General features: G+C 56.6%; 2 protein-coding genes across 2 annotated transcripts; both read right to left on the bottom strand.

Moving 5' to 3' along the window:
• Positions 1-1,900: 1,900 nt before the first annotated feature.
• Positions 1,901-8,119, bottom strand: LOC148592633 (scavenger receptor cysteine-rich type 1 protein M130-like). The gene is made up of 13 exons (XM_088534235.1): positions 8,053-8,119; positions 7,114-7,434; positions 6,630-6,944; positions 6,181-6,489; positions 5,620-5,938; positions 4,676-4,993; positions 4,289-4,599; positions 3,650-4,036; positions 3,232-3,369; positions 2,797-2,892; positions 2,425-2,508; positions 2,209-2,337; positions 1,901-2,025 (listed from the first exon to the last, which is right to left on the bottom strand). Exons 1-13 carry the CDS (start codon positions 8,117-8,119, stop codon positions 1,901-1,903), a joined length of 2,919 nt encoding a protein of 972 aa, XP_088390361.1.
• A 4,188-nt stretch (positions 8,120-12,307) lies between these two features.
• On the bottom strand, positions 12,308-26,606 carry LOC104576897 (scavenger receptor cysteine-rich type 1 protein M130-like). Its single transcript, XM_088534234.1, is given in 21 exon segments — positions 12,308-12,316; positions 15,616-15,760; positions 16,394-16,564; positions 17,282-17,455; positions 17,867-17,919; positions 17,921-18,035; positions 18,129-18,208; positions 18,884-19,560; positions 19,563-19,645; positions 20,817-20,937; positions 21,121-21,249; positions 21,339-21,422; positions 21,700-21,795; positions 22,070-22,207; positions 22,482-22,868; positions 23,135-23,808; positions 24,300-24,618; positions 24,863-25,171; positions 25,313-25,627; positions 25,802-26,122; positions 26,540-26,606. Coding segments are annotated over 21 exon segments (4,467 nt in total).
• Positions 26,607-27,601: the final 995 nt, after the last annotated feature.

Genomic DNA, 27,601 nt, shown 5'->3' with positions numbered 1-27,601 from the left:
CATGGAAATTAAAGTTGCAACACTGAGCTCCGAGGCAGGGAGGAGGTGGTTCCCCTGCTACATACATAGCTCCAGAAGGACGCAGCCGTGGCAGGCTGAACGCCACTGCTTTTCAGAGCACATGTACCTGCTGGGCTGCTGAGCAGTCTATATCTCACCTTCTGCTTCTCTATCGGCTCATCCAGCTGCATTTCACACTACGATAATGCGAGGCTTTGATGTATCAGTATCTCTCTGCAGTGACACTGCTACAGAAGTTGGAGCAAATCCAAAGCCACCCCGGTGCTCTTGGGACAAAGGTGAGGGGCACAGGAGACTGGTGGTTTTGCTCTGGCCACTGTAACTCTTGGGGGCACTGAGGGCATGCCGCAGGTTAACTCCACTCCATGTGCAGAGCTGTGCACAGTTCTGGGCTCCCCACTTCAAGGGAGACATGGAGCTATTGCAGTGAGCCCAGCATAGGGCTTCTAAGAAGCCAAAGGACTGGAAGCATGTGTCATACAAGGGGCCTGGACAGACTGGACAACTGGGCAGTGAGAAATCTCATGAGGTTCAACAAGGGCAAGTGTAAGGTCCCTGAAGCTGGGGACGAATAACCCCAGATACCAGTGCAGGCTGGGAACTGACCTTCTGGAGAGCAGCTCTGCAGAGAAGGACCTGGGCATCCTGATGGATGACAAGTTGACCATGAGGCCACAGTGTGCCCTCGTGGCCAAGAAGGCCAATGGGATGCTGGGATGTGTTAAGAAGAGTGTCTCCAGCAGGTTGAGGGAGGTGACCTTCTCACCTACTCAGTCCTGTTGAGGCCACCTCTGGAGAACTGTGTCCAGTTCTGGGCCGCCAGAACAAGACAGGTGTTGGGTTAGTGGAGAGAGTCCAGCGCAGGGCTACAAGGATCATCAGGGGCCTTAGGACATCTGCCCTATGAGGAAAGCATGAGAGGGCCAGGCCTGTTCAGCCTGAAGAAGAGAAGGCTGAGAGGGGATCTGAGGGAAGGCTGAGATATATAAAGACTTCAAGGGAGGGAGTGAGGAAGATGAGGCTGGCCTCTTTTCAGTGATGGCCACCGATAGAATAAGAGGATACGGCCACAAACTGAAGCACCAGAAGTTTCACAAGAACTTAAGGAAAAATTTCTTGACAGTGAGGGTGACAGAGTTCTGGAAGAGGTTGCCAAGAGAGGGTGTGGAATCTTCTTCTCTGCAGATCTTCAAAACCCGCTTGGACACAATCTCATGCCACATGCTCTAGGTGACGCAGTGTACGGAGGGAGATTGGACTAGATGATCTCTAAAGGTCTCTTCCAACATTAAAGGTTCCAATGATTCTATGATTCTATGAAAGGTGGACAGAGTTGGGCCTGTTCAGCGTGGAGAAGAGAAGCCTGAGCTGGATCTTCTATTAGTAGACATAAATGTCAGAAGGCAGGGCATAAAGAGGATGGGTGCAGAATCTTTTCAGTGGTGCTTAGTGATGCCTCCCACGCTGGATAAAACATGTGTTTCTTGCTGTCGTGGATGGGGCCATCGTGTTGTGGCCTCAAGGCAGGCCAAAACCTCCCTTGGAGATACCTACACCCATAACACTACAGATGTCTCTTGGCATTTAGCCTGAAGCCTCCCTTGAAGCCAGCCTCTTTTTTAATTTTTATTTTTTATTTAATAGGAATGAGAAAAATGCACAGTGGAAGGACATAAAAGCTCAGGCAGCAGCCAGAGGGTTGTGTGGGAGTAACAATGGAGGCAGTCCCCCAAGGGTCCAGAATCCCAAGCAGGCCCCAGTGGCTGGTCAGTCAGGTGAAGAGGCCATGGGTGGCCAGACCATGGCTTTGCAGAGGCAGCCTCCCTTGACACCATGCTCACATGTCCTCAGAGACTCCCATGGTACAGTGCCACAGCACTCACAGTGCCGTGCTGGGGCTGCTGACCCCAACGTCATCGTAGACTGTATCTCTGAGTGCTGAGGACAGAGCATCTGTTGCATCTCCTGGTGTCTCTGGGGGATTGGGGGACGGTTGCCTCCCTTCTGGAAGGGGCAAATTCGGTGACTTAGAGAGGCCATTTCATGCCCTGGCTATCAGGCCGTGACCAGGGCCCTCCTGTGCCCAGTTGCTGGCCACTGCCATGGCTGTGTATGGAGGAGCCGCCTCTCCCTGCAGGTGGGCACAACACTCTCATCGGCTGCTGTGCTGGTTGTGGCACCTCTTACCCCCTAGCGCTGCTGTGTCGCAGACAGCTGTGTCATTTATCCCTGAAGCAGCAGCCTCTCCCAGATTCAGCACAGCTTCAGCATCATCATACCCGTCCAGGGGGCCATGAGTGGTCACGGCAGGGGTGTCTGTGACAGACAGGAGAGTGAATCGAGGGCCAGGCCAGAGTTGCGTTGTTCCCACCCGCAGGCTGCAGAGCTGGCATTGCCACATACCTGGTGCTGTCCCAGTGCTGCCAGCTTCCACACTGTTGCTGGTGTAATAAGGCACCTTAGTGGCTGAGCCTTCAGATGGGGAGCCTGGAGCATGGGATGTTAAGGGAGGCTGCCTGGCCCCACGGTCTGGCCCGCACCCTGGGCACGATGGCCACACAGCAGAGCAGGGACTGTGGAGAACCTGGAGATGCCCCCACATGGCAGCTCCTCGTGGCCAGTCTGTGGCCAGCCTCTGATGTTGGGTGCTGCAGTGGGTGCATGGGGACTCGGCACAGAGACCTCCCTCAGCAGGGAAAGTTGCTGGGGATGGGCCGAGAGGGACATAGAAGGGCTGTTGGGAGCCATATGCTCCCAGGTCCATGGCACACCCACCTGAGCCATTCGGCATCTCCTGGTACTCTGGTGTCATGGTGTAGTCAAGCTCCTCATAGACCGCCTCATAGGTTGCATCCACATCTGTGCCAGGGCCTGGAAAGGAAGGCAGCCATAAGCCAAAGCTACAGGTACAGCACAGAGGATATGAGGGGTTATCTGCAATCCTAGTGCTACCTCTGAGGCCCAGCCCCAGAGCTATGCCTCATCCGCTGACCACCTCGATATCCCTGCCTGGACACTGTGCACCAGGTCCTGCCCTCACTCCTGCCTGGCCTCCTAGCCTTCACTATCTCACCAGTTCCCAGCCTGGACAGACGGGCTACCCCGTGGGCTGCCAGTCTGGGAATCATCAGGAGGCCAGAGCCCTCATTTGATCTGCCATGGCCCCCTGTCCTGGAAGCTCCAGCCCCACAGATCCCCAGAGCAACAAACCTCTGCGTAGAGCAATTGCACGCCAAGCCTGCACAGCGAGGGCACCCAGGGCGAGGCAGAGAAGGGTGGCAAGAATGATGCAGACCATGGTGGGCACTGGCATGGCCCCAGCAGCTTCTGTGGGGCGGCTGGGGGCGCCTATGAAGAGAGCAACATGTGGCACAGCTGGATGGAGGGCAGGGACTCTCTCCCATCTTACATCTCTGAGGCAGTGGACACACGTGGCAATGCAGGGTTGAACCTGTGAGGACAGGGAGGCCAAGGAGGACCCCCCTCTGCCTGGGGCCAATCTCCTGCATGAGCATGAGAAGGAGCAGTCCCCAGGCAGCTGGGTTCTTGCCAGAGTGGCTCCCCGTCCAGTGGGCTGGAGTTGCGCTGTCCCTGGGGCCACCGTGCTGCCCTGTGTGGGCAGAGCTACCTGTGCAGGCTGTGCCGTCTGGACAGATGGTTGCCGTGGCTGGAGTTGGAGGCCCTGCGCTGCCTGCAGGCTTCCCATCGCAGGTGATGTGGGTGTCCCCAGCAGAGTCGCAGGGCTGCAGGTGCCAGGGTGCCGATGGGCAGTGCCACAAGGAGTTGGTTCCAGGCACACACTTCACCCAGGACAGCCAGGCAGGGTCTGAGTCCCATGCTTTTTCTGGGGCAGATATCAACCGTCCACCATCCCCACAACCCAATTGGCGACAAACCACAGCGGCTGTCTCGGTGCTGGTGCCGTTGGCGCACACATTGCCCCACGTCCCATTGTAGAAGACCTCCAGGCGCCCAGCGCAGCTGCTGTCACCCACAAGCCGCAGGTCTGTGAGCTCTGCAAGGGGGCAGCACAGGGGAGCCCAGCTCAGCTGAGGTGGGGCAGACACCCCCATCGTCCCAGCCACCCTGCACCTCTCGTGGGACACAAGAGCAGCACCCCAAGGAGCAGACCCCTTGGCTCTGTGGAGAGAGGTCTGCGGTCGGCCCAGGGCATGGGGAGGTGGTCAGGAAAGACAGTGGGGCGGGCTGGCCCCAAGGCTGCTCCCAGGGCAGCACAGTCCCCAGGCCTGGTTGTAGCGGTGCTGACCTGAGCAGATGACTGCTGCGTCGCTGCCCTGCCTGCAGCTGCCTGCCACTGGGGCCGGCACTGGGCAGTGCCAGAGTGTGGCCTCGGTGCCCAGGCAGCCCCCGGCCCCCAGCCACACAGGCCCCGAGCCCTGGCCATAGTGGGCTGAGCCGGGGGCTGCCAGGGCCCTGCCACAGCCCAGCTGGCGACAGACCACGGCAGCGTCCCACAGGTCCCAGTTGTCCTGGCAGACGCGGCTCCAGGCTCCCTGCACGTAGACCTCCACTCTCCCCGCACAGCGCCCGGGCCCGCTCGCCAGCCGCAGTCGCCGGCTCTCTGCAGCGAGAGACAGCGCAGGAGGGGAGGCTGCTTGGGCCCCGCAGGGCCCCATGGCCCTTCCCGGCACACTCACCCGAGCACACAACCGCCACATCCTCGCTGTGGTTGGCTGCTGTGGCGCTGGGCAGCGTGGTGTTGCACTCGGCCACACGAGCCTCCGTGCCCACGCACCGGAGCCCATTCAGCCTCACAGGACTGGACACTGGCCCGGGCACTGGGGCCACATGGACCTTTTGTGCCTCGCCACAGCGGAGCTGCCGACACACCACGTTGGCACTGCTGGTGTCCCAGTGCTCTGCCAGGACTCGGCCCCAAGCTCCATGCAGGGCCACCTCCACGCGCCCATCGCAGCGGCTCTCCCCGCCCACCAGACGCAGGGCTTCAGCACTACTTGGTCCTGCATGCAGAAGAGATGCCCTGAGGCGGTGCAGGGTCTACTTCAGTGTGCGCCTGCCCTTAGGCCCCCAGCAGCTCCGGGTTAAGCAACCCCTTGGTTTGCACCCATGGCCAGTATACTGCGCAAGTTTCTCATCATGGCCAGGGTATCAGAGGAGAGCAAATAATCCCTGTCGTATCTCTTGCTGCAGTGTCTCCAGCAGCAACAGGGTCGATGGCAGGGGTACCAGGAAGCCACACAGAATACATGTGGCTCTCAAGGTCCCACTGCCCTCCTCATTTCTGTGTTACTTCTGCCCTGTGACTTCTCTGAGCACTCCCTCTGCCCTGACAGGTCCTGGAGGACTACCCACCTCTCCAGGTGGTCCCTGAGCCTCACAGCACCTGGTGGCATGGTCACACTGCCCTCATCTTGCCTATGTTCAGGCAACTCTGTGATTTGTCTGACGCCTCTGCCTGCCCTGATCAGTCCTGCAAGACCACCTGCTTTTCCAGGTGATCCTTGTGCCCCACAGCTCCTGGTGGCACTGTGGGGAGAAGACAAGCCCACTGCCTCTTTTACTGCCGGCTCCCCTCCCAGAAGCAAGCCCTTTTCATTGAAGATCTCTACCCCACACGCACCTGAGCAATTGACTGCAGCGGTGTTGCCTGGAGAACATGCAGGGATCCCCAGCACTGTGGCAGGGCATGCTCCCAGGTGGGACTCAATTCCACTGCAGTGAAACGTGTCCTGCCACAGTGGGCCACTCCCTGCCCCGTAATACCCTCCGCGGGGCACGAAGGTGACAAATCCACAGCCAAGCTGGTGGCAGAGCACCTGGGCGTCGTGCTCGTCCCAGCCGGTGTCACAGAGGGAGCGCCAGGTGCCCCGCACCTTCATCTCGACCCGCCCTGCACAGGCTGTGCTGCCGTTCACCAGCCTGAAGTCCGTGTAGGCTGGAAGAGAGAAAAGGAGCAGGAGGTGGTAGCCCTGTGTCTATCCCCCCTAGAATGATAGGACATGCAGGAATTGCATCCTCTGCTTCCTCACACCCTCCTCCCTCCCCATACATTGAGGGCTATCACAAGTCAGGCCTCACTGTGTGTGTGCCCCATGCCTGCCTGGGGCAGGCTTGTCCCCTCTGCCAGCCTCCCCGCCCTCCCCTCAGCACACTCTGCCCCTCACACCGCGCTCTTACGGGAGCAGATGATGCCTGTGTCGTTGGCATGGGTGCATCCCTGGGCAGGGGGCAGCCTGCGGACGCAGGCAGACAGGAGGGATTCGTTGCCTGCACACTCAAAGCCCCCATCCCAGATGCGCCCAGCTCCAGATCCATAATATGCTGCGCTAGTTATTGCCAGAGCTGCACCACAGCCCAGCTCCTTGCAGATGACATTGGCAGCATTGAGGTCCATGTGGGCCTCACAGAGGGTGGCCCATTCTTGGCCCTTCCTGACCTCCACACGGCCCGAGCAGGTGTCGTCCCCAGCAACCAGCCGCACAAATCCTGCCAGGAGAGAGAACGGGGTGTCATGGGGCTCTCAGGAACGTTTTGGGCGTTGATTGCAGGGACTTCACTTCACAATCTCTGTGATGGCAGAGCCATTCCGGAAGTAAGGCAGCCCGGGTTGATGGCAGGGCGCTCACCTTGGCAGATCACACCAACATCCCAGTCGTGGGGGCCATTGTATGGGCCCCATCCCTGGATAGTGCATTCCCACAGGGCAGACTCATCACCACGACAGTCAACCAGAGCCACATGGATGGGTCCAGACCCTTTCCCAAAGCGTGTGGAGATGTGAGCACTTTTGGCAGAGCCACAGCCCAGCTGTTGACACACCACTTCGGCATCGTCCATGTCCCATGTGTCGTCTGACACCGTGCCCCACTGGCTCTGCAGCTTCACCTCCACTCTGCCCTCACAGGGACCAGCTCCATTCACCAGCCTCAGTTGCACAGCATCTGCATCAGAGATGCCCAGAGGGCAAAAGATTCTTGCATGTTGACCCCACTTCTGCACCCCATCTGAGCCCAGGTAGGCCCTGGTGGGAAGATCCAGGACCTGGCCATGATGGTTCTGAACCCCAATAGTCAGGGAGATGTACCCCAATATATTCACACAACCCCTTACCTGAGCATGTCACCCCAACATCCGTTTTGTGATCACAGAAGTGCTGACCCCATCCAAAGTGCGGGCAGCTGTGGAGCACTGTCTCATCGCCACGGCAGAAGAAGGGATGTAGCCAGATCCGTCCGGCCCCGGGCCCAAAAGGGGTGTGTGGGGAGGTCCTGGCCACAGTGCCACATCCCAGCTGTTTGCAGACCACAGAGGCTGCAGGGAGACCCCAGTCGAAGTCGTAGCTGCACACGCTGCCCCATTGGCCCTCGTGCTTCACCTCCACCCGTCCTGCGCAGCGGCTGCCTCCATCAACCAGCCGCAGCTCCCCGGTGCCTGTGGGTGCCCATGCAGGAGTGTGAAGGAGACACAGAGCCCCAGCATGGTGTGTCGTGGGTTAAGGGTGCAGCGTGCTTTGACAGGCTGGCCTGGGGAATGTTTCTGATTGCTGCTCCCATCCCTCGAGGCTTCTACTTGCTGGTCTGAGTGTGGTCCATGCCTTCGACCTATGCTTGTGTGGGTGGAAAAGGCCCACGGAACAACAGGATACCAGGCGCAAAGAAAGGCAGGGCCATATCCAGCTACTAAATGCTCATCACTCGATGCATAAGAAACATGTCCTGCCACATTCCTGGACTTCTCCCAGGAAGGTACAATCGTTATGGCAGTCCAAGGACCATGACCCTCTGAGGGCTGCCCAGGTGGGGTCTGTGCTGTTGTCCCTGGGAAGACCACGCAACTGGTCATGCACAGACCCAGAGCCAGCACCCCAGCAAATGCTCATCACCAATTAGAAGGGGGACATAGACCAGGACATATCCTGCTACATGTGCTCAGCCCTTGGCTCTACGATTAAAAGCACAGTCCCACCGGTAGCTCAGACACTCATCACTGCCTCCCACTCTAAGCAGGATGACAAACAACTCCAGCCCCAAGGAGCCCCCAGGCACTCACCGCAGCAGAGCTGCACGCACAGCAGCAGTCCCAGCACCTTGACAAGGAGCAGGCTATCGATGACCATCCTGTTTCTCTCCTGCCCTATGGCACAGCCCCCAGCTCTCACTTGACTCCTGGACCACCACCGCTACTGTATTAGGGAGAGTAATATATAGGCAGAGATGCAAGCCCCACTGTCAGGGGAGCCAATCAGTGCAGCAAATACCTTTTGAGACGATATTAGGATGGTTATCTTTCATCTGACGGAGCCCCCAACCTCCAATAAACTTCTCCATCCATGTGCATGCCCATATATGCGGCTTGCATCCGCTTTCGCATCTTGTCCTCCCCACCAATGGGTGGGTTCTTGCACAGCTCTCCCTTTGGGCAGCTTGATGAGCTAAGCAGGGATTCCACCTGGGTACCTGCGACATGTGCAGGGCATCCCTGGGCCCTTCCTATGCCCAGAATCCACGTGGAGCTGGGACTGGCACACTGTGCCTGGGGACCCAGCAAGAGACCTGTCCCAACAGGCAGCGTCCTCCCCTCGGGCAGCCTCTGCTGCATCTTCCTTCCTGCCGTGGGTCCAACCCTGCAACAGGTCCCTCTTCACCGCAATCCTCCACTTGGAACCAAGCACTGGAACTGCCTCTGGGATCGAAACATAGAAAGCTTCAGGGTGGCACCAAGTCAGACCCATTCCAGGGCTCTATGAGACATTTTGAGGAAGGACTTGGCTCCTCCTGGCAGCCTGTGCATGGAAGGAGGTGGTGTCTGGTTGCTTGCAAGTGTGACACCCACAACCCAGAAGCCCCCATAGAGATTAAGCTTGTCCCACGGAGCTCTGAGGCAGCAAGGACGTAGTTCCCGTGCTGAATATGAGCCCTGAGGGGGAAAGAGTTGTGGCAGGCTGAGCGTCACTGTTTTTCAGAGCGAATGCATCTGCTGGGCCACTAAACAGTCTATATCTCACCACCTGCTTCTCTATCTGCTCATCCAACTGCATTTCACACTACGATAACGCGAGCCTTTGGTGTATCTGTATCTCTTTACAGTGCCACAAAGAGCTGGAGCAAATCCAGAGCAACTTGGGAGCTCTGGGGACAAAGGTGAAGGGCACAGGAGACTGGCGGTGCTGCCCTGGACCCTGCCACTCTTGGGAGGATAGGGGTTTGCTCCAGGTTAACTCCATTCCGCGTGGGTGCTGTCACTGGCAGAGCTTTGCCTTTGTGATCATCACATATAACCTCCCCAGCATCTGCCTGAGTGCAGAGCAAGCAGGAGGGCACGAAGGATGGCCTCCATGGAGCACCAGAAAACCTCAGGAGGGCTTCCTTGCTAAGACAGCCTGAGCTCCAGTGCAAAAGAGCATTTCGAGGAGGAGGAAATGAGGGTGAGCTTTGCCAGCAAGGTCTCTCAGGTGGCTGTGCTTAGGGAAAGGCCTCAGGCAGCAGAGGAGTATCCAGTAGTGAGTACCTAAGGATCAAGAAAGGAGTGAGCTAAGAAATCTCGGTGCCTCCTGGGAGCCTGTGAACTACATCCCATGACACTAAGGGAGCTGACAGGTGTCCCTTCAGGGTTGCCCTCCTCTTCTCTGAGTGGTCATTGAAATGAAAAAACAATTACTATGTGCAATATAGTAAGGTACATCGTAACATCTGAAAACTATGAGGACTTTGGAAAGATACAATGCTGTGTAGACATTGTTGTGATCTGAAATGCAGCTGGCTGAGCAGGAGCAGGAGCAGGTGGTGAGGGGAGAGCTCTTCAGTCGGACCACAGATCTGTGCTGGGGCAGGAGTGCAGTGATTTGCCCTGTACTGCCCCACACCAGCACCTGGGCTGCCATGGTGGCTTCCTCATGAGGGTTGGCATGCAGAGGAAAACCACCTCCCTCCTATCTTAGTGCTAGCAGGGGCAAAGAGAGCTGCTGTGGGAGCTGGTGGGCTGTGGGACACACAGCTTCAGGGAGTACAGGCAGTTCCTCCTTCTCTCTGTCGTCCCCTGCGAGGGGCCAGAGTTGTCCTGCATGCTCCCTAGGTAGGCGCAGGGCAGGACCGCCTCCTGGGTGTCCTGGGGTTTTCCATGCACAAGCAGGGATTCCATGCCAAAGCTACATCTCTGGCCATGGAGAGGATTGTTTTGCTAGTTTATGATTTACTGTACAGCCCGACCCCTCAAGGTGCTACGGTGCTACAGCCTTTCAGGTGAACAGGGGCCCATATGGGCAGTAATGGAGAAAACTCCTGTCTCTGGGGGTTTAGCAAATAGCATAGCACAACTAAAATAGCATAGAAATGTTATGCCTTTCTGCAGGCATGGTCCAACCCCCCAGCGAATGTCTATGCCAGCAGCAATAATTCCATTCCTCCCTTGAGTGCAGTCAGCTCCTGCTGTGTTTCTTCATTTAACCCACATGTTCAGTCTTTAAATAAAGTAAGAAAAGGAGAAGAACTGGTCAAACTACCCTAGATACTGACTGCCGCATGTGACTACAGGGCAGTGTAGACCTAGATGGTATACTCGGTCCCTGCCCCCACAGCATCTGGCCCCAGGGTGCCTGCAAGGCCACAGCCCTGCTGCCAAGCCCACTCCCTGCGCATGGATTTCAGCCCCCTGGGGCTGCTGGCCCAAGGGTGACAAGGAGCCTCTCAGGGCTGCTAACAGCACCTTGCTGTAGCCTGTGTCCCTGGGTGTGTCATATAAGGAAAGGCTGAGAGACCTCAGCTGCTTCAGCAAAGAAAAACAAATCCTGGGGGCGGCGGAAACATTTATGAATATAAATAACTGAAGGGAGAGCGTGAAGAGGATGGGGCAGACTCTTTTCAGTGATGCCCAGGGATGGGATGAGAGATAATGGCACAAATGGAAACACAGGAAGTTCTGTCTGAACAGCAGTCACTGGTAGAGCCTCCTCTTTGTCATTCTCATCTTTAGCCCCCCCGACTGAGTGCAGGACCCCCAGCAGGGCATGAAGCACAGTGTGCACCGAACACAAGAGCAGTCTGGAGGCACGGGAGAGGAGCTGACATCTCAGACACGACCTGGCTAAGCTGGACTGAGCTTCAGTGAAAAGGGACATGTCAAGGAGGAGGAAGTGAGGACAAGCTTTGCCAACAAGGTCTCCCAGGCCCCTGCGCTTAGGGAAAGGGCTCCCGCAGGAGTGGAGGCCCCAGTGGTGTACGAGGACCGAAAAAGGGCTGATGTGAGAAACCCTTATGGCAGTCTGAAATGCAGCTGATCGAGCAGAAGGAGGTGGCAAGGTGCTGGCTGTTTGGTGGGCCCCGCAGACACATTGCTGGGGCAGGAGTGCAGTAGCAGCAGCTACGCCCCATGTGGTCCCAAACCACCACGCGAGCGGCCACAGCCACTTCCTCGCGGGGGCTGGTGTGCAGGGGGGGAAGCCACCTCCTTCCTGTCTCAGCTCTGCTGCTGGGAGCCAGCACAGCTGCTGCGGGCGCTTGTGGGCTGGGGGGCGCACACCTGCAGGCAGCTGGACAGCATCTCCATGGGCCTGCAGGGCCCTGCAAAGTGCCCTGGGAATCCTTTTCTTGTAGGGGGTTCCATGCACAAGCGGGGCTCCCACGCCCAAGCAATGGCCCCAGAGAGGAGGAGATTGTGTGGCTGATTTACAGTCTACTCAGGCTCTGCAAGAAACAGTAGGGTGTTTAAGTCTCACCTCTTTCACGGGCTTTGAGGCCCAATCAAAGTGGTATGACCTGCTGGCACAAGCGATTTCTGCATGCTGCTCTCCATCTGCTGCCTGCTCCCTCTTAGCCATATCCCACACCTCCACGCCTAGGGGCTGTGCTCACATCCTCTGCTTGCACTGCCCTGAGCTCTCTGGCTCCAGCAGCCCAACATCTGCTTTCTGAAGAAAGCTCCAGAGTGGGAGAGTCCTGCTGTGTCTCAGTCCGATCCTCCTTTGGGCATTATAGAGTGGGAGCCGAACTCCCAGGCAATCTCCCTGGATGCTTTGGGCATGGAGAGCGCCGCAGGGCGCTCAGGTGTGATGGCAGGAAGGAACAAAGACCGCAGCACAACAGGATTTCCGGGGCAGAACCCAGGGACTTTACGGGGCTTCGGCAGACTAACACACATACTCACAGGTAAGAGCGGTGTTAAAAAAGAGCGAGAGAAAGGACCCTCCTGCTAACTGTGGCGTCTACAAAACTACAGACACCTTCAGAAATACAAAAATCCTAGTGTAAGGATGAGATACAAAAGTGTATAACTGTTGTGAGCTGGATCCAAAGCGCCATTTTTTCCCCACTCACTGCCCCTGCAGATTGGAAGGAGAAAATTGCCGGACTCACACACACCCTCATCCATGGCTTCATCCCCATGCACGGAGTCACTCAGCCCCAAACCCCAGCAGATCCACAAAGGACCATGGGTGTTGCAGTTCAAACGGCTGCAGCGACCTGGTTCAGGGACGGCACGGCGACCACCCCCAAACCACTCGGGCTATCAGCTAGTTGACACCAATGTGGTGGACGGCAAATGGCGTTTATTGATGGGTAACAAGGTGTTATATAGCTAGGTTTACAACGTCACATCCGTCTGCTTACACCATAGACTAAACACTATTGGCTATTAGGGGCCCTATCTTTCCGTACAGCACGATATCTTCCGGCCGCCGTTCCCTAACTATCTGCAACAACTTCCCCCCTCCCTATGCATAACAAAACTAGCTAAAATACAACTATCTTATTCTTATTACTATCTTATTCTATTCTTATAGTTATACCAATCTTAAAATTATATATCATAAACTTGACATAAAACATAAGGCACAAAGAAGAAGGCGCGTAGAAGGTAGGGGATGACAGGTAATACCAGGGTGTAGGAATAGGGTGTACCTTGGGATAACTTGGGGGTAATACTAAGTGGATATATTCTTAAAGCAGTTGTTGGTGTTCTACTAACATGATGTTAACCTTCTCTAGCCGATTCTTGACAAACGGCATGAGCTTATTCAATATACAGGGTCCAAAGATTAGCGTCATCATGATCATTGTGATCAGCCCTATTAAGGTGGATATCAGGGTGGTTAACCACGGCGAACCGGTGAACAAATTTTTGTACCAGCTGCGTTTGGAACAGGGTTCAATGGGTGCTAGTTGGCAAGGCATGGCACTGAAAACTGGTGGCCCTGTAGTTATTTTTGTACTAATTGCTCGAGATTGTTCGATCTGTTCAAGTACCCCATTTAAAGGGCTGGTGTGACTCTACCTGTCCTATAGTGACAAGCTGCAAAATTAAGATAACGCAAAGGCATCGCGGCCCCCTCTTGCGGAGGCTGTTTTGTTGTTTTCTGGATTTGGTCAGCGTGGAACTCGCAGGCTCGGGCGGGACGCTTGTCACCGGGGTGTACGGATTACAGGGGTGTCCGATGATCCGGTCCTGTGAACAGAAACTCACAATTTTCATTAGTTTTATTTTGAAGGTAACAGCCACCTGAATTGGGGTCAGATGCTCTTCCTTTGCAACATGCTTAATCATGAATGCTCCCGCCGGTTTTTCTTTAATTTGGATGTTTACCTTCTTTTTCTCCTTCCTTAAGTTTGAATCGGTTGTGAGCCACTCGTCCTGACTAGTGTCTGATCCGGAGTCGGAACTCGACTGACTGGTCACTTCCGGGCTCTGGTACTTTTTCGTTGGGCTTCGGCGTTTTTTGAAATGTCCGCTCTGATCGGTTCTCCGCCCCTCCCTCGGGCTCGCTCCAGGTCCCTCGCTCGGACCTCCTCTCGACCCCTCCCTCGGGTCTTCTCTCCGCCCCTCACTCGGACTTCTTCTCGACCCCTCCCTCGGGTCTTCTCTCCGCCCCTCACTCGGACTTGCTCTCGACCCCTCCCTCGGGTCTTCTCTTCGCCCCTCACTCGGACTTGCTCTCGACCCCTCCCTCGGGTCTTCTCTCCGCCCCTCACTCGGACTTCTTCTCGACCCCTCCCTCGGGTCTTCTCTCCGTCCCTCACTCGGACTTGCTCTCGACCCCTCCCTCGGGTCTTCTCTTCGCCCCTCACTCGGACTTGCTCTCGACCCCTCCCTCGGGTCTTCTCTCCGCCCCTCACTCGGACTTCTTCTCGACCCCTCACTCGGGTCTTCTCTCCGCCCCTCACTCGGACTTGCTCTCGACCCCTCCCTCGGGTCTTCTCTCTGTCCCTCACTCGGACTTGCTCTCGACCCCTCCCTCGGGTCTTCTCTCCGTCCCTCACTCGGACTTCTTCTCGACCCCTCCCTCGGGTCTTCTCTCCGCCCCTCACTCGGACTTGCTCTCGACCCCTCCCTCGGGTCTTCTCTCCGCCCCTCACCCGGACTTCTTCTCGACCCCTCCCTCGGGTCTTCTCTCCGCCCCTCCCTCGGACTCGCTCCCGGCCCCTCCCTCGGGCCGCCCTCAGGTGTCCGGTCACTCCCATTGGTTTCCGGCGCCTCACTCGCGCCGGGGGCACCCTCGCCCCACCCTACCCCCTGCGGCTCGGCGCCATTTTGAGGGGCATAGGGTGGTGGCCTGGCCCAGACGTCATCATGCTCTGACTTCTTTTCAATGTTCCTAGCTTCCTCGGCTAGTTCGCTCCAAACAGATTTCGGCTGTTTCTGCTCTTCTGTAAGCGGGGCGGGGTTCGGGGATGGAGGGGATGTTTCACCCTCTTGCTGACCTTTAGGCTCAGCAGAATTGCCATCATCTGGGGGGTCCAAAGTCTGCGCAGTTGTCCCGATTCCCACTTTGGACGTGGCCAATAAACAGTCTTTTACTGCTACCCAAGTCTCCTGCTCTTTCATAGCTTTCTGTAAGGCTTGTACAACTTTTCCCCAAGCCTTAAGGTTTTTCCCACAACCTGAGAACATTGTCTCCTCAGCTAATGCCATAGTACATTTGTCCCACAGTTCAGGGTGGAGAATATCCACCGGCTGCTCTATAGCCTTAATTTTCAAAAGCCTTGTAACTGCAAGAGTAAAATCTTTTGGCTTACAATCAATCCCCCAGTAGTTATGTAATTGCGATACGACCTTTATGAGGGCTTCCATCCTCCTTGTTGATTCGGTAGTGTCCCCTTCGCCGGGGTGGTCCACTTGCTCTGGCTGCTGCTCACGCTGCTCGCTCATCCAGGCGATGACGTTCCCGGGTTTCGGCACCACTTGTTGCAGTTCAAACGGCTGCAGCGACCTGGTTCAGGGACGGCACGGCGACCACCCCCAAACCACTCGGGCTATCAGCTAGTTGACACCAATGTGGTGGACGGCAAATGGCGTTTATTGATGGGTAACAAGGTGTTATATAGCTAGGTTTACAACGTCACATCCGTCTGCTTACACCATAGACTAAACACTATTGGCTATTAGGGGCCCTATCTTTCCGTACAGCACGATATCTTCCGGCCGCCGTTCCCTAACTATCTGCAACACATGGGCCAGGTTTTTTATTACATGACAGAATTCAGGGGACGTCTCCCATCCTCCCCAGGAGCACTGACCAGATTCCTACCACGCATGTTACAAATCATTCCTGTCATAAAAAGGAGCTCCCATTAAAGAGAGAAACCTCCTCCTGATCCTTCCTCCACCTCTGCCCAATAGGACTCTCTGATGAGAAGGCAAACGGGCTGTAGGCCTTGGCTGAAGGGAGTCTTGTTCAAAGAAATAGCCTATCTTCAGGTTGGGCTTTATTCTCTTGACCGCAGCCAGCTCCTGCTGTGTTTCTTCATTTAATCCAGATGTGTTCAGTCTTTAAATAGAGCAAGAAAAGGACAAGAACTGGTCAAACTACCCTAGATACTGACTGCTGCATGAGACTGCAGGGCAACAAAGATGTTGATGAGGATACATTGTCCCTACCCCACAGCATCTGGCCCCAGGATGCCTGCACAGCCACAGCCTGGCTGCCTTCACCACTCCCTGCCCATGGATTTCACTGCCCTGAGGCTGCAGGGGAAGTGTGACAGCGAGCAGAAGGGACTCAAGGCCTCACAGCCCATGGGATTTGCCACACTGGCCTGAGGTCACAGAGGCCCGGAACTCTTGGTTAGCTCTTTAGCTCTGGGGCACACAAGTCTAGAGAGTGCAACTGTCCAGGACACCCCAGGGCCTCCTTGTTGTTGAAGTGAAAGGCATAAGCCTTTCAGCACCCAGGTGCCTGTGGGTCTATGAGATCTGTGCCTGGCAAGAAAAAAATACAAAAACAAAACCAAGCAACCAAACAAAAAACATCCAGACTGTGATATCCGGGGAGCCACCCTTGCAGGGGCACTTCGGATCAAGCACAGATGGAGAAGCCTGAGTAGGGGCAATAACAGAGCTTTTCCTTGGGGTGCCAGGGCAGTGGAGTGGAGAACGATCAGGGAAGCCCCATATCCCTTACCCCAGTGTCCACAGCCGGCAGGCAGGATGCTTCAGTAGCTGGCAGAGCTGCTGCACCCCAGCACATCCAAGCTCATTGTCGCTCAGATCCAGGCAGGTCAGGCTCTGGTTGACAAGAAGCAGAGCAGCCAATGCTTCACAGAAAGTGCCTGTGAGATGGCAGCTCCCTAATCTGTGTGACCAAAGCAAAGACAACAGCAACAGGGCTTTATTGACAGCTTATCAAGATGGGAGAGAGAAATCACAATGCTCTACTTGGAAATGTGGAACTGGCTGTGCAGGGACAGAAACAGCACAGTCAGGGTCACACTCCTGTCCAAAGAAGCCTCAAGTGCTGCCTTCCCTGCCCTTTACCTGGCACATCCGACCCCACATCAGGGAGGGCCGAGTGCTGGAGGAACCATGACTTCAGAGTCTCCTCTTTCTCCCTGGACTGTGACTGGGCTGAGTGGCAGATCTGGCCATTTTAATCATGCAAGGCCCTGCTTGTTCCAATGGGCCTAGGCACCCTTTTGCAGCCCTCCTAATTGCTTCTTCCAAGAAACACTGTCTTCCTGCTCTCTACGGAAGCAGGCAGAACAGGCCAGGCTGTTGGTTGCTTGGGGAGTCCCATACCCAGTCATTGCCATCCCCAAGCTTCCCTTGGCTCCCAGCATCCTACTGAGAAACACGGAACCTTCCAAAGACCCTGCTATGGCACAAGCCAAGGCCATGTGGGGCACAAAAATCCACAGAGTGGGAAATGCAAACTCACGGACTTGTGATGGCTGAGTTCCAGAGGAAAATGCCAAGATTCCTCAGTGTTTTGCTTCTTTTTCTTTTGTCTCCACTCCTCACTGTAATAGGTCAGGTGGTCTCATGGGGCACTGCCCAGTCCTGTGGCCCTTACCGCAGCGTCTGCAGCTGGCAGGCAGGATGCTGAAGCCCTTCACACAGCAGCTGTACACCAGCATCTCTAGGCTCATTGTTACAGGACAAATCCAGCTCCATCAGGTGCTGGTTGGTCCGGAGCAAGGTGGCAAGATCCTCACAGCAAGCACTGGTGAGGTGGAAGTACCATAGCCTGAAGATGAAACATGCAGAAACGTCCTTCAGGGCTCATGACTGCTCATCCAAGTGGAGGCCCTGTGGGCCACCTCACTCCTGGTCACCCAGCAGCAATCAGGAGCAGAAGCACTACACAACACCACCCCCCCAAACACCCTGCATCTTAGTGGGTGACACTCTCTACACTACTGCCACTATGGAGGGGTTCCTGCCTTTAACCTATTTACCCTGAGCACCTCTGTGTTGGGAAAAGCAGGCACTTGCAGTGGACAGTGCATCCCTGGGAAAGTGGGGCAAAGGGATGATCATGCCCTGCAATGACTTTTTCCCATCCATCCCCAGTACTCTCCTCCACCCTGCACCCTTTGGCTCTTGAATAGCTGAAGCTGCAGTGGCAGGAGGTGCAAGAGGGCCTGGCGTCGCTCACTGCAGGACCCGCAGCTGGCATGTGGGCTGCTGCAGCCCCTTGCACAGCACCCTTCACGCCGTGGTCACCCAGCTTGTCACCCAGGTCCAGCTGGTCCAGGCTGGGGTGAGTGGCCAGCAGCCTTGCAAGGTCCTCGCAGCAGTCCTCCGTGAGGCCACACCACTGCAGCCTGTGGGACAGAGCAGTGGAGAATGATGAAAGCATCACACCACATCCCTTTGTGCTTTGGGCCACATCACCCTTCCCCATGGAGCAATCTTACCTCAGTGTCTTTACTTCGCTGCTTGTGTTCCTCAGTGCCTGGCAGAGCAGGGAGATAGGGGATGGCTGCTCCTCCACTGGCTGTCAATCTCTGCAGAGCAGGGGACTGATATTTTCTCCAGCTCACCCAGGAGGAGGGATCTGCTCCACCCTCCCTGCCAGAATGGGGAGGGAGAGACACAGACAGCCACCCAGAGAGACCTGCCACTCAGCAAATAGTGCACATCTCACCTTAGGCCTCAGTGCATGAGCACCCCAAAGTAGGGCTCACTACCAGCTCCCAGAATGTCTCCTCTGGAGGGACAAGCACAGTTTGGGAGTGAACACAGACACCTTTGGAGACGCAATAGGAGGGACTGTGTTCATTGAACCGTTACTGCTGGATTCAACTTACTCTGCAACATAGCAGAGAGCATCAGTGCATACTTAAAACTTAAGCATGCTTTATGCTTGAGTGAGGACACATATCAGAGCCCTCGGAGAGCGTGGCTCACTGCTACTGGAGCCATACTCGTCATGCTTCATCCTGCTGCGTGTTATGGACAGGACCAAAAGGGCCTGGGGAGAAGGTGCAGCCCTGGAGCAATGGGCTCTTCTAGTCCTGAGTAAGGGGTGGCTGCATTGCAACACCTGGGAAGCTGAGCTGAAAATGCTATATATCTTTAGATCCTCCTGTACACAACAAGCTAGAGGAGATTTCACAACCTTCATTCTCCTACAGTTGTAGGAATAGGAGAATAGGAGGGACTGTGTTCAGTGATCCATTACTTTTCCATCTACTAGACCAAATAGGAAAGTCACTGTTAACATCAGATCCTTTCTAGATGTTCTAAAGTTTTCCAATAACAGCTTTGTGTCTTTCACAAAAGTCCCTGAATTGCTGCCTGCCTCCTCATCCTCCAGGATATAAAACATCACAGCGAAAAACTCCTGAAGGTGCAGGTGAATGAAGCTCCCATGGTCTGTGCCTTTCTTTAAAGTGTTCTCGTTGAGGAAGAGGGAGAGTAGCTCGGGCTGATCTAAGCCCCGCTCCTTGATTTCCTTTTCCTCAAAGAGCACCTTGTGCATCCACATCCCATCAGCCACCAAGCAGCAAAGTTTGCACAGGAACTGCTGCACGTCCTGTTTGCCCTCACCTGATCTGCATTTCAGTAATCTGCAAAGGTAAAACATATACATTCCTGTGGTTGTCACAGAGCTTACCATAAGATTTTTCTTCTTGTAAAGTTCTTGTTCCAGGATAGTACACACAGTCCAACTCATCACAGGGACAAAGCACATGGCAAATGTTGTTTTATTTCCTTTGACAAACCTGAAGATCGTATCTGCTTTATAATCAGTGTCAAAAAACCTGTGGAAATATTCATCCCTTGCACCTGCTGAGAAGCCCAGTATTTCTGCATAGCACTCGTTCTCTAAGCACCGTCCCAGATCATCAAGGAGGATTCAGGGAGAATGATTTTCTTCAATAAACTCACCAGAGTGGTTTCCAGTGGCTTCTTTTCCCTGGGTTCAGAGCTTGGACAACAAATTGACGGTGAGCAATGTTTCCTTGTGGCCAAGAATGGAATCCTGGGCTGTATTAGGCAGAGCACTGGCAGCAGGTTGAGGGAGAGTATCCTCCCTCCCTCTTTACTCAGCTCTGGGGAGACCACATATGCAAAGCCATGCACAGTTTTGGGCTCTCCACTACAAGAGAGACCTGGAGCTATTGCAGTGAGGCCAGGAAAAAGCTCCTAAGATGCTGAAGGGATGGGAGCATGTGTTGTACAAGATAAGGCGGACAGAGCTGGGCCTGTTCAGCATGGAGAAAAGAAGGTAGATGTTGTCTTTTCTATTAGTGGGTATAAATGTCAGAATGGGGGGCATGAAGGGAATGTGTCCATAATCTTGCTCCCATGGATTGTGTTGTCGTGTTGTGGCAGGAAGGCAGGCCAAAGCCTCTCTTCAAGATACCTCCTCTCATAACGCTGGAATCTTCTCTTGGCAGTAGGCTTGCAGGCGTCCCTTGAAGAAAGGATAATGTCTGGCGAGGAGAGGAAGTCTGGTAGCTGCACACTGCAACACTGGGAGTGCAATTGTTGCTCATCTCTTTCTGCAGATGTGCTCACTCTGCTGTGCACTGTCTGTGGGCAGTTTACAGTGCCAGTGATGGTGACCTGGCAAGCACTGCGTGGGAGCAGGGCGTAGTAGCTGGGACACCATGAGAAGAGGTGTCCTGGCTTAGGGCAATGCAGGTGAAATGGCCGCAGAAGCCATTGTAATAGACTGGCCCCACACACGGATTGCCAAAGAGGGATAAATTTCATGCGAGCAGGATCACGCTTAGCAGAATATGCTATTTGTCTACCCCAGCAACCCCCAAGATATGGCAGAATGAATGAAGCCTTCACCATGGTGCCAAGAATCTACATACAATTTGTTTTTAACTTTTATTTTTTCTTAATACGAAAGAGAGAAATGCACAGTGGAAGGACATAAAAGCTCAGGCAGCCGCCAGAGGCTTGTGTGGGAGTAACAATGGAGGCAGTTCCCCAAGGGTCCAGAGTCCCAAGTAGGCCCCAGGGGCTGGTGACTCGGGTGGACAAGGACATGCGTAGCCAGGCCGTGGCTTCGCAGAGGCAGTGCCCCTGGTGATGATGCTCACGTCTCCTCAGAGACTCCCATGGTACAGCCCCACAGAACTCACAGTGATGTGCTGGGGCTGCTGAACCAAACGTTAATGTCGCCTGCATCCCTGGGTGTTGAGGACAGGGCATCTGTTGAATCTCCTGGTGGCTCTGTGGGGATCAGGGAGGGTCATCTTCCGTCTGGAAAGAGCAAAAACAGTGACTTAGAGAGGCCATTTCATGCCCAGCCTGCCAGGCCTGGACCAGGGCCCTCCTGTGCCCAGCTGCTGCCCACTGCCAGAGGTGTGTATGGAGGAGCCGCCTCTCCCTGCAGACCGGCACAACACTCACATCGACTGCTGTGCAGGATTTGGCACCTCTTACCTCCTACCGCTGCTGTCTCGCAGATAACTCTGTCACTGAGCCCTGGAGCAGGACCCTCTCCCAGATCCAGCACAGCTTCAGCATCATCATACCCGTCCAGGGGGTCGTGCCTGGAAACGGCAGTGGTGTCTGTGACAGACAGGAGAGTGAATCCAAGGCCAGGCCAGAGTTGTGTTGCTCCCACCAACAGGCCACAGAGATGTGGCGTTGCCACATACCTGGTGCTGTCCCGGTGCTGCCAGCTTCCACACTGTTGCTGGTGTAATAAGGCAGGTTTGTAGCTGAGCCTTCAGATGGGGAGCCTGCAGCATGGGATGTTAAGGGAGGCTGCCTGGCCCCACGGCCTGGCCCGCATCCTGGGCACGATGGCCTCATGGCAGAAAGGGGACTGAAGAGAATATGGAGATGCCCCCACCTCCTGGCCAGGACGTGGCCAGGCTCTGGTGTTGGGTGCTGCACTGGTGTGTGGGGACTAGGCCCAGAGAACTCCTGAGCAGAGAGAGTTGCCAGGGATGGGGTCGGGAGAGACAGGGAAGGACTGTTGGAAGCCATGTTCACCCAGCTCCATGACACACCCACCTGAGCCATTCAGCATGTCCTGGTACTCTGGTGTCACGTTGTAGTCAAGCTCCTCATAGATGGCCTCATAGGTTGCATCTGCATCTGTGCCAGGGCCTGGAATGGAAGGCAGCCATGAGCCAAGACCACGAGGACAGCACAGTGGATATTAGGGGTCACCTGTAATCCCTCCGCTACCCCTGTGGTGCAGCCCCACAGCTTTGCCCCATCCTGTGAGCGCCTCGATATCCTTGCCTGGACCCTCTGCTGCACCGGGTCCCATCTTAACCCCTACCTGGCCTCATCACCTCCGCCCCCTTACCAGTCCCCAGCCTGGACAGACGGACCACCGCATGAAGCTGCTGCCCCAGAGTACTCCAGTGCAACAAACCTCTGCGCAGAGCAATTGCACGCCAAGCCTGCACAGCGAGGGCACCCAGGGCGAGGCAGAGAAGGGTGGCAAGAATGATGCAGAGCATGGTGGGCACTGGCATGGCCCCAGCAGCTGCTGTGGGGCGGCTGGGGGCACCTGTGAGGACAGCAACATGTGGCACAGCGGGTTGGAGGACAGGGCCTATCTCCCATCCTACATTGCTGGGCCAGTGGACACATGTGGCAATGCAGGGGAGAAGCTGTGAGGACTTGGAGGCCTAGGAGGATACCCCTCGGCCTGGGGTTCATGCATGAGTATGAGGAGGGCAGTCCCCAGGCAGCTGGGTTCTTGGCAGAATGGATCCCCCTCCAGTGGGCTGGAGTTGCGCTGTCCCTGGGGCCTCCGTGCTGCCCTGTGCGGGCAGAGCTACCTGTGCAGGCTGTGCTGTTTGGACAGATGGTTGCCGTGGCTGGTGTGGGAGGCCCCTTGCTGCCTCCAGGCTTCCCAGCGCAGGTGACGTGGGTTTCCCCAGCAGAGTCACAGGGCTGCAGGTGCCAGGGTGCCGAGGGACAGTGCCACAAGGAGTCGGTTCCAGGTGCACACTTCACCCAGGACAGCCAGGCAGGGCCTGAGCCCCATGCATTTTCTGGGACAGATTCCAGCTGGCCTCCAGCCCCACAACCCAATTGGCGACAAACCACAGCGGCTGTGTCAGCACTGGTGCCGTTGGCGCACACGCTGCCCCACGTCCCGTTGTAGAAGACCTCCAGGCGCCTGGAGCAGCTGCTGTCGCCCACGAGTCGCAGGTCTGTGAGCTCTGCAAGGGGGCAGCACAGGGGAGCCCAGCTCAGCTGAGGTGGGGCAGACACCCCCATCGTCCCAGCCACCCTGCACCCCTCGTGGGGCACAAGAGCAGTACCCCAAGGAGCAGACCCCTTGGCTCTGTGGGGAGAAGGTGCTGTCTAGGCCCCCTCTGTCAGCTCAGGGTGTGGGGAGGTGGTCAGGGAGGAGAGTGGGGAGGGCTGGCCCCAAGGCCACTCCCAGGGCAGCACAGTCCCCAGGCCTGGTGGCAGCAGTGCTGACCTGAGCAGATGACTGCTGCGTCGCTGTCCTGTCTGCAGCTGTCCCCCGCTGGGGCTGGCGCTGGGCAGTGCCAGAGTGTGGCTTCGGTGCCCAGGCAGCCCCTGGTCCACGGCCACACAGGCCCCGAGCCCTGGCCATAGTGGGCTGAGCGGGGGGCTGCCAGGGCCCTGCCACAGCCCAGCTGACGACAGACCACGGCGGCATCCCACAGGTCCCAGTTGTCCTGGCAGATGCGGCTCCAGGCTCCCTGCACGTAGACCTCCACTCTCCCCGCACAGCGCCCGGGCCCGCTCGCCAGCCGCAGGGAGGGGAAACTGCTTGGGCACCGCAGGGTCCCATGGCCCTTCCCAGCACACTCACTCGAGCACACAACCACCACGTCCTCGCCGTGGCTGGCTGCTGTGGCGCTGGGCAGCGTGGTGTTGCACTGGGCCACGCGAGCCTCCGTGCCCACGCACCGGAGCCCGTTCAGCCCCACAGGACTGGACGCCGGCCCCGGCACCGGGGCCACATGGGCCTTTTGTGCCTCGCCACAGCGGAGCTGCCGACACACCACGTTGGCACTGCTGGTGTCCCAGTGCTCTGCCAGGACTCGGCCCCAGGCTCCGTGCAGGGCCACCTCCAGGCGCCCGTCGCAGCGGCTTTCCCCGCCCACCAGACACAGGGCTTCAGCACTACTTGGCCCTGCATGCAGAAGAGATGCCCTGAGATGAGGTAGGGTCTATCGCAATGTGCACTTGCCTCTAGGCCCCCAGTGGCTCTGTGTCCACCAACCCCTTGTTTGCACCCATGGCCAAGATACTGTGCAAGTTTCTATTCATGGCCAAGGTACCAGAGGAGAGCAAAAAATTCCTGCCATATCCCTCTGTGCAGTCCAGTAGCAATAGGGCTTATTGGAGTACCATGGCTAGCAGAAAATCACACAGTATAGATGAGGACAGCATGAAACCACTTCCCTTTTCCTGGCTGTGTTCCGGCAGCCCTGACTCCTCTGAGCCATCCTCCTGTCCTGGCTGGTCCTGCAGGACCACCTGCTTCTCCAGGTGGTCCCTGTGCCCCACAGCTCCTGGGGGCAGCCAGGGGAGAGGACAAGCCCCCCACCTCTTTTGCGGCCGGCTCCCCTCCCAGAAGCAGGGCATTGTAGTTGATGCTGTCTACCCTGCACTCACCCGAGCAATTGACTGCAGCGGTGTTGCCCAGGGAACACACGGGGATCCTCAGCGCTGTGGCAGGGCACGCTCCCAGGTGGGACTCGATTCCGCTGCAGTGAAATGTGTCCCGCCAGAGTGGGCCACTCCCTGCCCCAAAATAGCCTCCGTGGGGCACGGAGGTGACAAATCCGCAGCCAAGCTGGTGGCAGAGCACCTGGGCGTCACCCTCGTCCCAGCCAGTGTCACAGAGGGAGCGCCACGTACCCCGCACCTCCATCTCGACCCGCCCTGCACAGGCCGTGCTGCCATTCACCAGCCTGAAGTCCGTGTAGGCTGGAAGGGAGAAAGGCAATGGGAGGTGATAGCCCTGTGTCTAACCCCCCTAGAATGATAGGACATGCAGGAATTGCCTCCTCTGCTTCCTCACACCCTCCTGACTCTCCATACACTGGCGGCTGTCACAAGTCAGGCCTCAGTGCGTGTGTGTGCCCCATGCCTGCCTGGGGCAGCCTTGTCCCCTCTTCCGGCCTCCCTGCCCTCCTCTCAGCACACTCTGCCCCTCACCCCATGCTCTTACGGGAACAGATGATGCCGGTGTCGTTGGCATGGGTGCATCCCTGGGCAGGGGGCAGCCTGCGGACGCAGGCAGACAGGAGGGATTCGTTGCCTGCACACTCGAAGCTCCCGTCCCAGATGGGCCCAGCTCCAGACCCAAAATGTGCCGCGCTGGTGACTGCCAGAGCTGCACCACAGCCCAGCTCCTTGCAGATGACATTGGCAGCATTGAGGTCCATGTGGGCCTCACAGAGGGTGGCCCATTCTTGGCCCTTCCTGACCTCCACACGTCCCGAGCAGGTGTCATCCCCACCAACCAGCCGCACAAATCCTGCCAGGAGACAGAACAGAGTGTCATGGGGTTTCTCAGGAGCTTGATGGGCACTGGTTGCACGGACTTCACCTTGATTTCTCGGTACTGGCACAACCACCTCAGGAGCGAGGCAGCCTGTTGTAACCCCAGGGCTCTTACCTTGGCAGATTACGCCAACATCCCACTCATGGAGGGCTTTGTATGGACCCCATCCCAAGACAGTGCATTCCCACAGGGCAGACTCATCACCACGACAGTCAATCCGAACTAGGCTAATGGGTCCAGACCCTCTCCCAAACGGTGTGGAGATGTGAGCACTTTTGGCAGAGCCACAGCCCAGCTGTTGACACACCACTTCGGCATCCTCCATGTCCCATAGGTCATCGCCCACCGTGCCCCACTGGCCTCGCAGCTTCACCTCCACTCTGCCCTCACAGGGACCAGCTCCATTCACAAGGCGCAGCTCCACAGCACCTGCATCAGAAGTGTTGACAGGACAAGAGTGTGCTGTATGTTGACCCCCTCTCCTGCACCCCATCTCAGCCTGGAGAGGAAGAGGTGGTGGAGAGGCCCTGGGCCTCGTTGCATTGGCTCTCAACCCCCCATAGTCAAGTAGCTGTACCGCAGCATAGTAACATAATCCCTTACCTGAGCATGTCACTCCAACATCCGTATCATGACCACAGGAGTGCTCACCCCAGCCGAGGTGAGAGCACAGGTGGAGCTCTGTCTCAGTGCCACGGCAGAAGTAGGGATGTAGCCAGATCTGTCCAGTTCCAGCCCCAAAGGGGGTGTATGTGGAGGTTCTGGCCACAGTGCCACATCCCAGCTGTCTACAGACCACGGAGCCCTCACGGACATCCCAGTGGAAGTCGTAACTGCACACGCTGCCCCACTGGCCCTCATGCATCACCTCCACCCGTCCTGCGCAGTGACCACCTCTGTCAACCAGGCGCAGCTCCCTGGTGCCTGTGGGTGCCCACACAGGAGTGTAAAGGAGACACAGAGCCCCAGTATGGTGTGTCGTGGGTAAAGGGTGCAGCCTGCCTTGACAGGCTGGCTGGGAGACTGTTTCTGAAGGCTGCCCCCCACCCTCAAGGCTTCCACTCGCTGCTATGGACATGGCCCTTGCCTTTGACCTATGCTTGCACGGGTGGAAAATTCGCGGGGAACAGCAGGACACTAGGTGCAAAGGCAGGGCCACTTCCAGCCACCAGATGCCCATCACCAGTGGCAATGGGGCCATGGACCAGGACATGTCCTGCCACCTGTGCTGGGCACTTGGCCCTATGATCAAAAGCACGGTCGCCCAGACACTCATCACTGCCTCCCATTCTTGGCATAAGGATGAGCAACTCCAGCCCCAAGGAGCCCACAGGCACTCACCGCAGCAGAGCTGCACGCACAGCAGCAGTTCCAGTGCCCTGACAAGGAGCAGGCTATCGGTGACCATCCTGTTTTTCTCCTGCCCTATGAGATGGTCCCCAGCTCCCGCTTGACTCCTGGACCAGTACTGCTCCCGTAGTGGGGAGGGCAATATATAGGCAGAGATGCAAGCCGCACTGCCAGGGGAGCCTATCAGTGCAGCAAACACCTTTTGAGACCTTATCAGGAGGGTTATCTCCCATCTGACGAAGCCCCAACCTCCAATAAACTTCTCTATCCACGTGCTTGCCCATATATGCAGCTCGGAGCCGCTTCTCGCATTGTGTCCGCCCCTCCACTGGGTGGGCATCTGCATGGCTATAGCAAGAGCAGTTTGGTGAGCAGAGCATGGCTCCTCACCTGGGAACCTGCAGCGGGTGCAGGGGGAGGAGGGGACCTTCCTATGCCTGAGCCTGCATTGGGAGGGATCTAGCATGTGGTGCTAGGGAGCCCGGCACAGGTCCCTGATAGGGACCATCCTCTGCCTGGGGCAGCATCTGCTGCAGCTTCCTTCATGCTCTGGGGCTGATTTTGGCCCCATTGTCCTCAGCAGCCCTCCACATGAGCACAGGAGACACATGGGCTGCCAGTGGAATAGAAACCTCCAGGGTGGCACCAAGTGAGGCCCATTTGAGGGCTCTATAGGGCATTTTCAGGAACGTCCTGATCCCTTGCAGAGGCTTGCAGGTGGATGGAGGTGGTGCCCAGTTTCCTGCAAGCGTGACATGCACAGCCCAGAAGGCCCCCTCTAAAATAAGCTGAACAGTGTATATCTCACCTCCTGCCTCTCTATCTGATCATCCAACTGTATTTCACACTACGATAATGGGAGGCTTTGGTGCATCGGTATCTCTTTGCAGGGACCTTGCCACAACGAGCTGGAGCAGATCCAGAGCCACCCAGGAGCTCTAGGGACAAACTGAGGGGCACAGGAGACTGGTGATGGTTCCGTGAAGCCTGCCACTTTTGTGAGGAATGGGGTCATGCCGCAGGTTAACTCCACTCTATGTGCAGAGCTGTGCA

The sequence above is a fragment of the Tinamus guttatus genome, unplaced genomic scaffold (assembly GCF_059628265.1).
Source record: "Tinamus guttatus ecotype Peru unplaced genomic scaffold, ASM5962826v1 Tinamus_guttatus_pri_ptg000546l, whole genome shotgun sequence".
NCBI lineage: Eukaryota > Metazoa > Chordata > Aves > Tinamiformes > Tinamidae > Tinamus > Tinamus guttatus.
The sequence above is the reverse complement of the archived record's forward strand: the minus strand, read 5'-3'. Positions and strand labels throughout refer to the sequence as shown.

Coding starts and splice junctions, on each gene's coding strand:
- LOC148592633 (XM_088534235.1), bottom strand. CDS start 8,119: ATGGTCATCGATAGCCTGCTCCTTGTCAAGGTGCTGGGACTGCTGCTG. Junction 4,994..5,619: donor GCAGTCAATTGCTCAGGTGC/GTGTGGGGTAGA, acceptor AGGACCAAGTAG/TGCTGAAGCCCTGCGTCTGG. Junction 3,370..3,649: donor AGACGGCACAGCCTGCACAG/GTAGCTCTGCCC, acceptor CTCTCTTCATAG/GCGCCCCCAGCCGCCCCACA.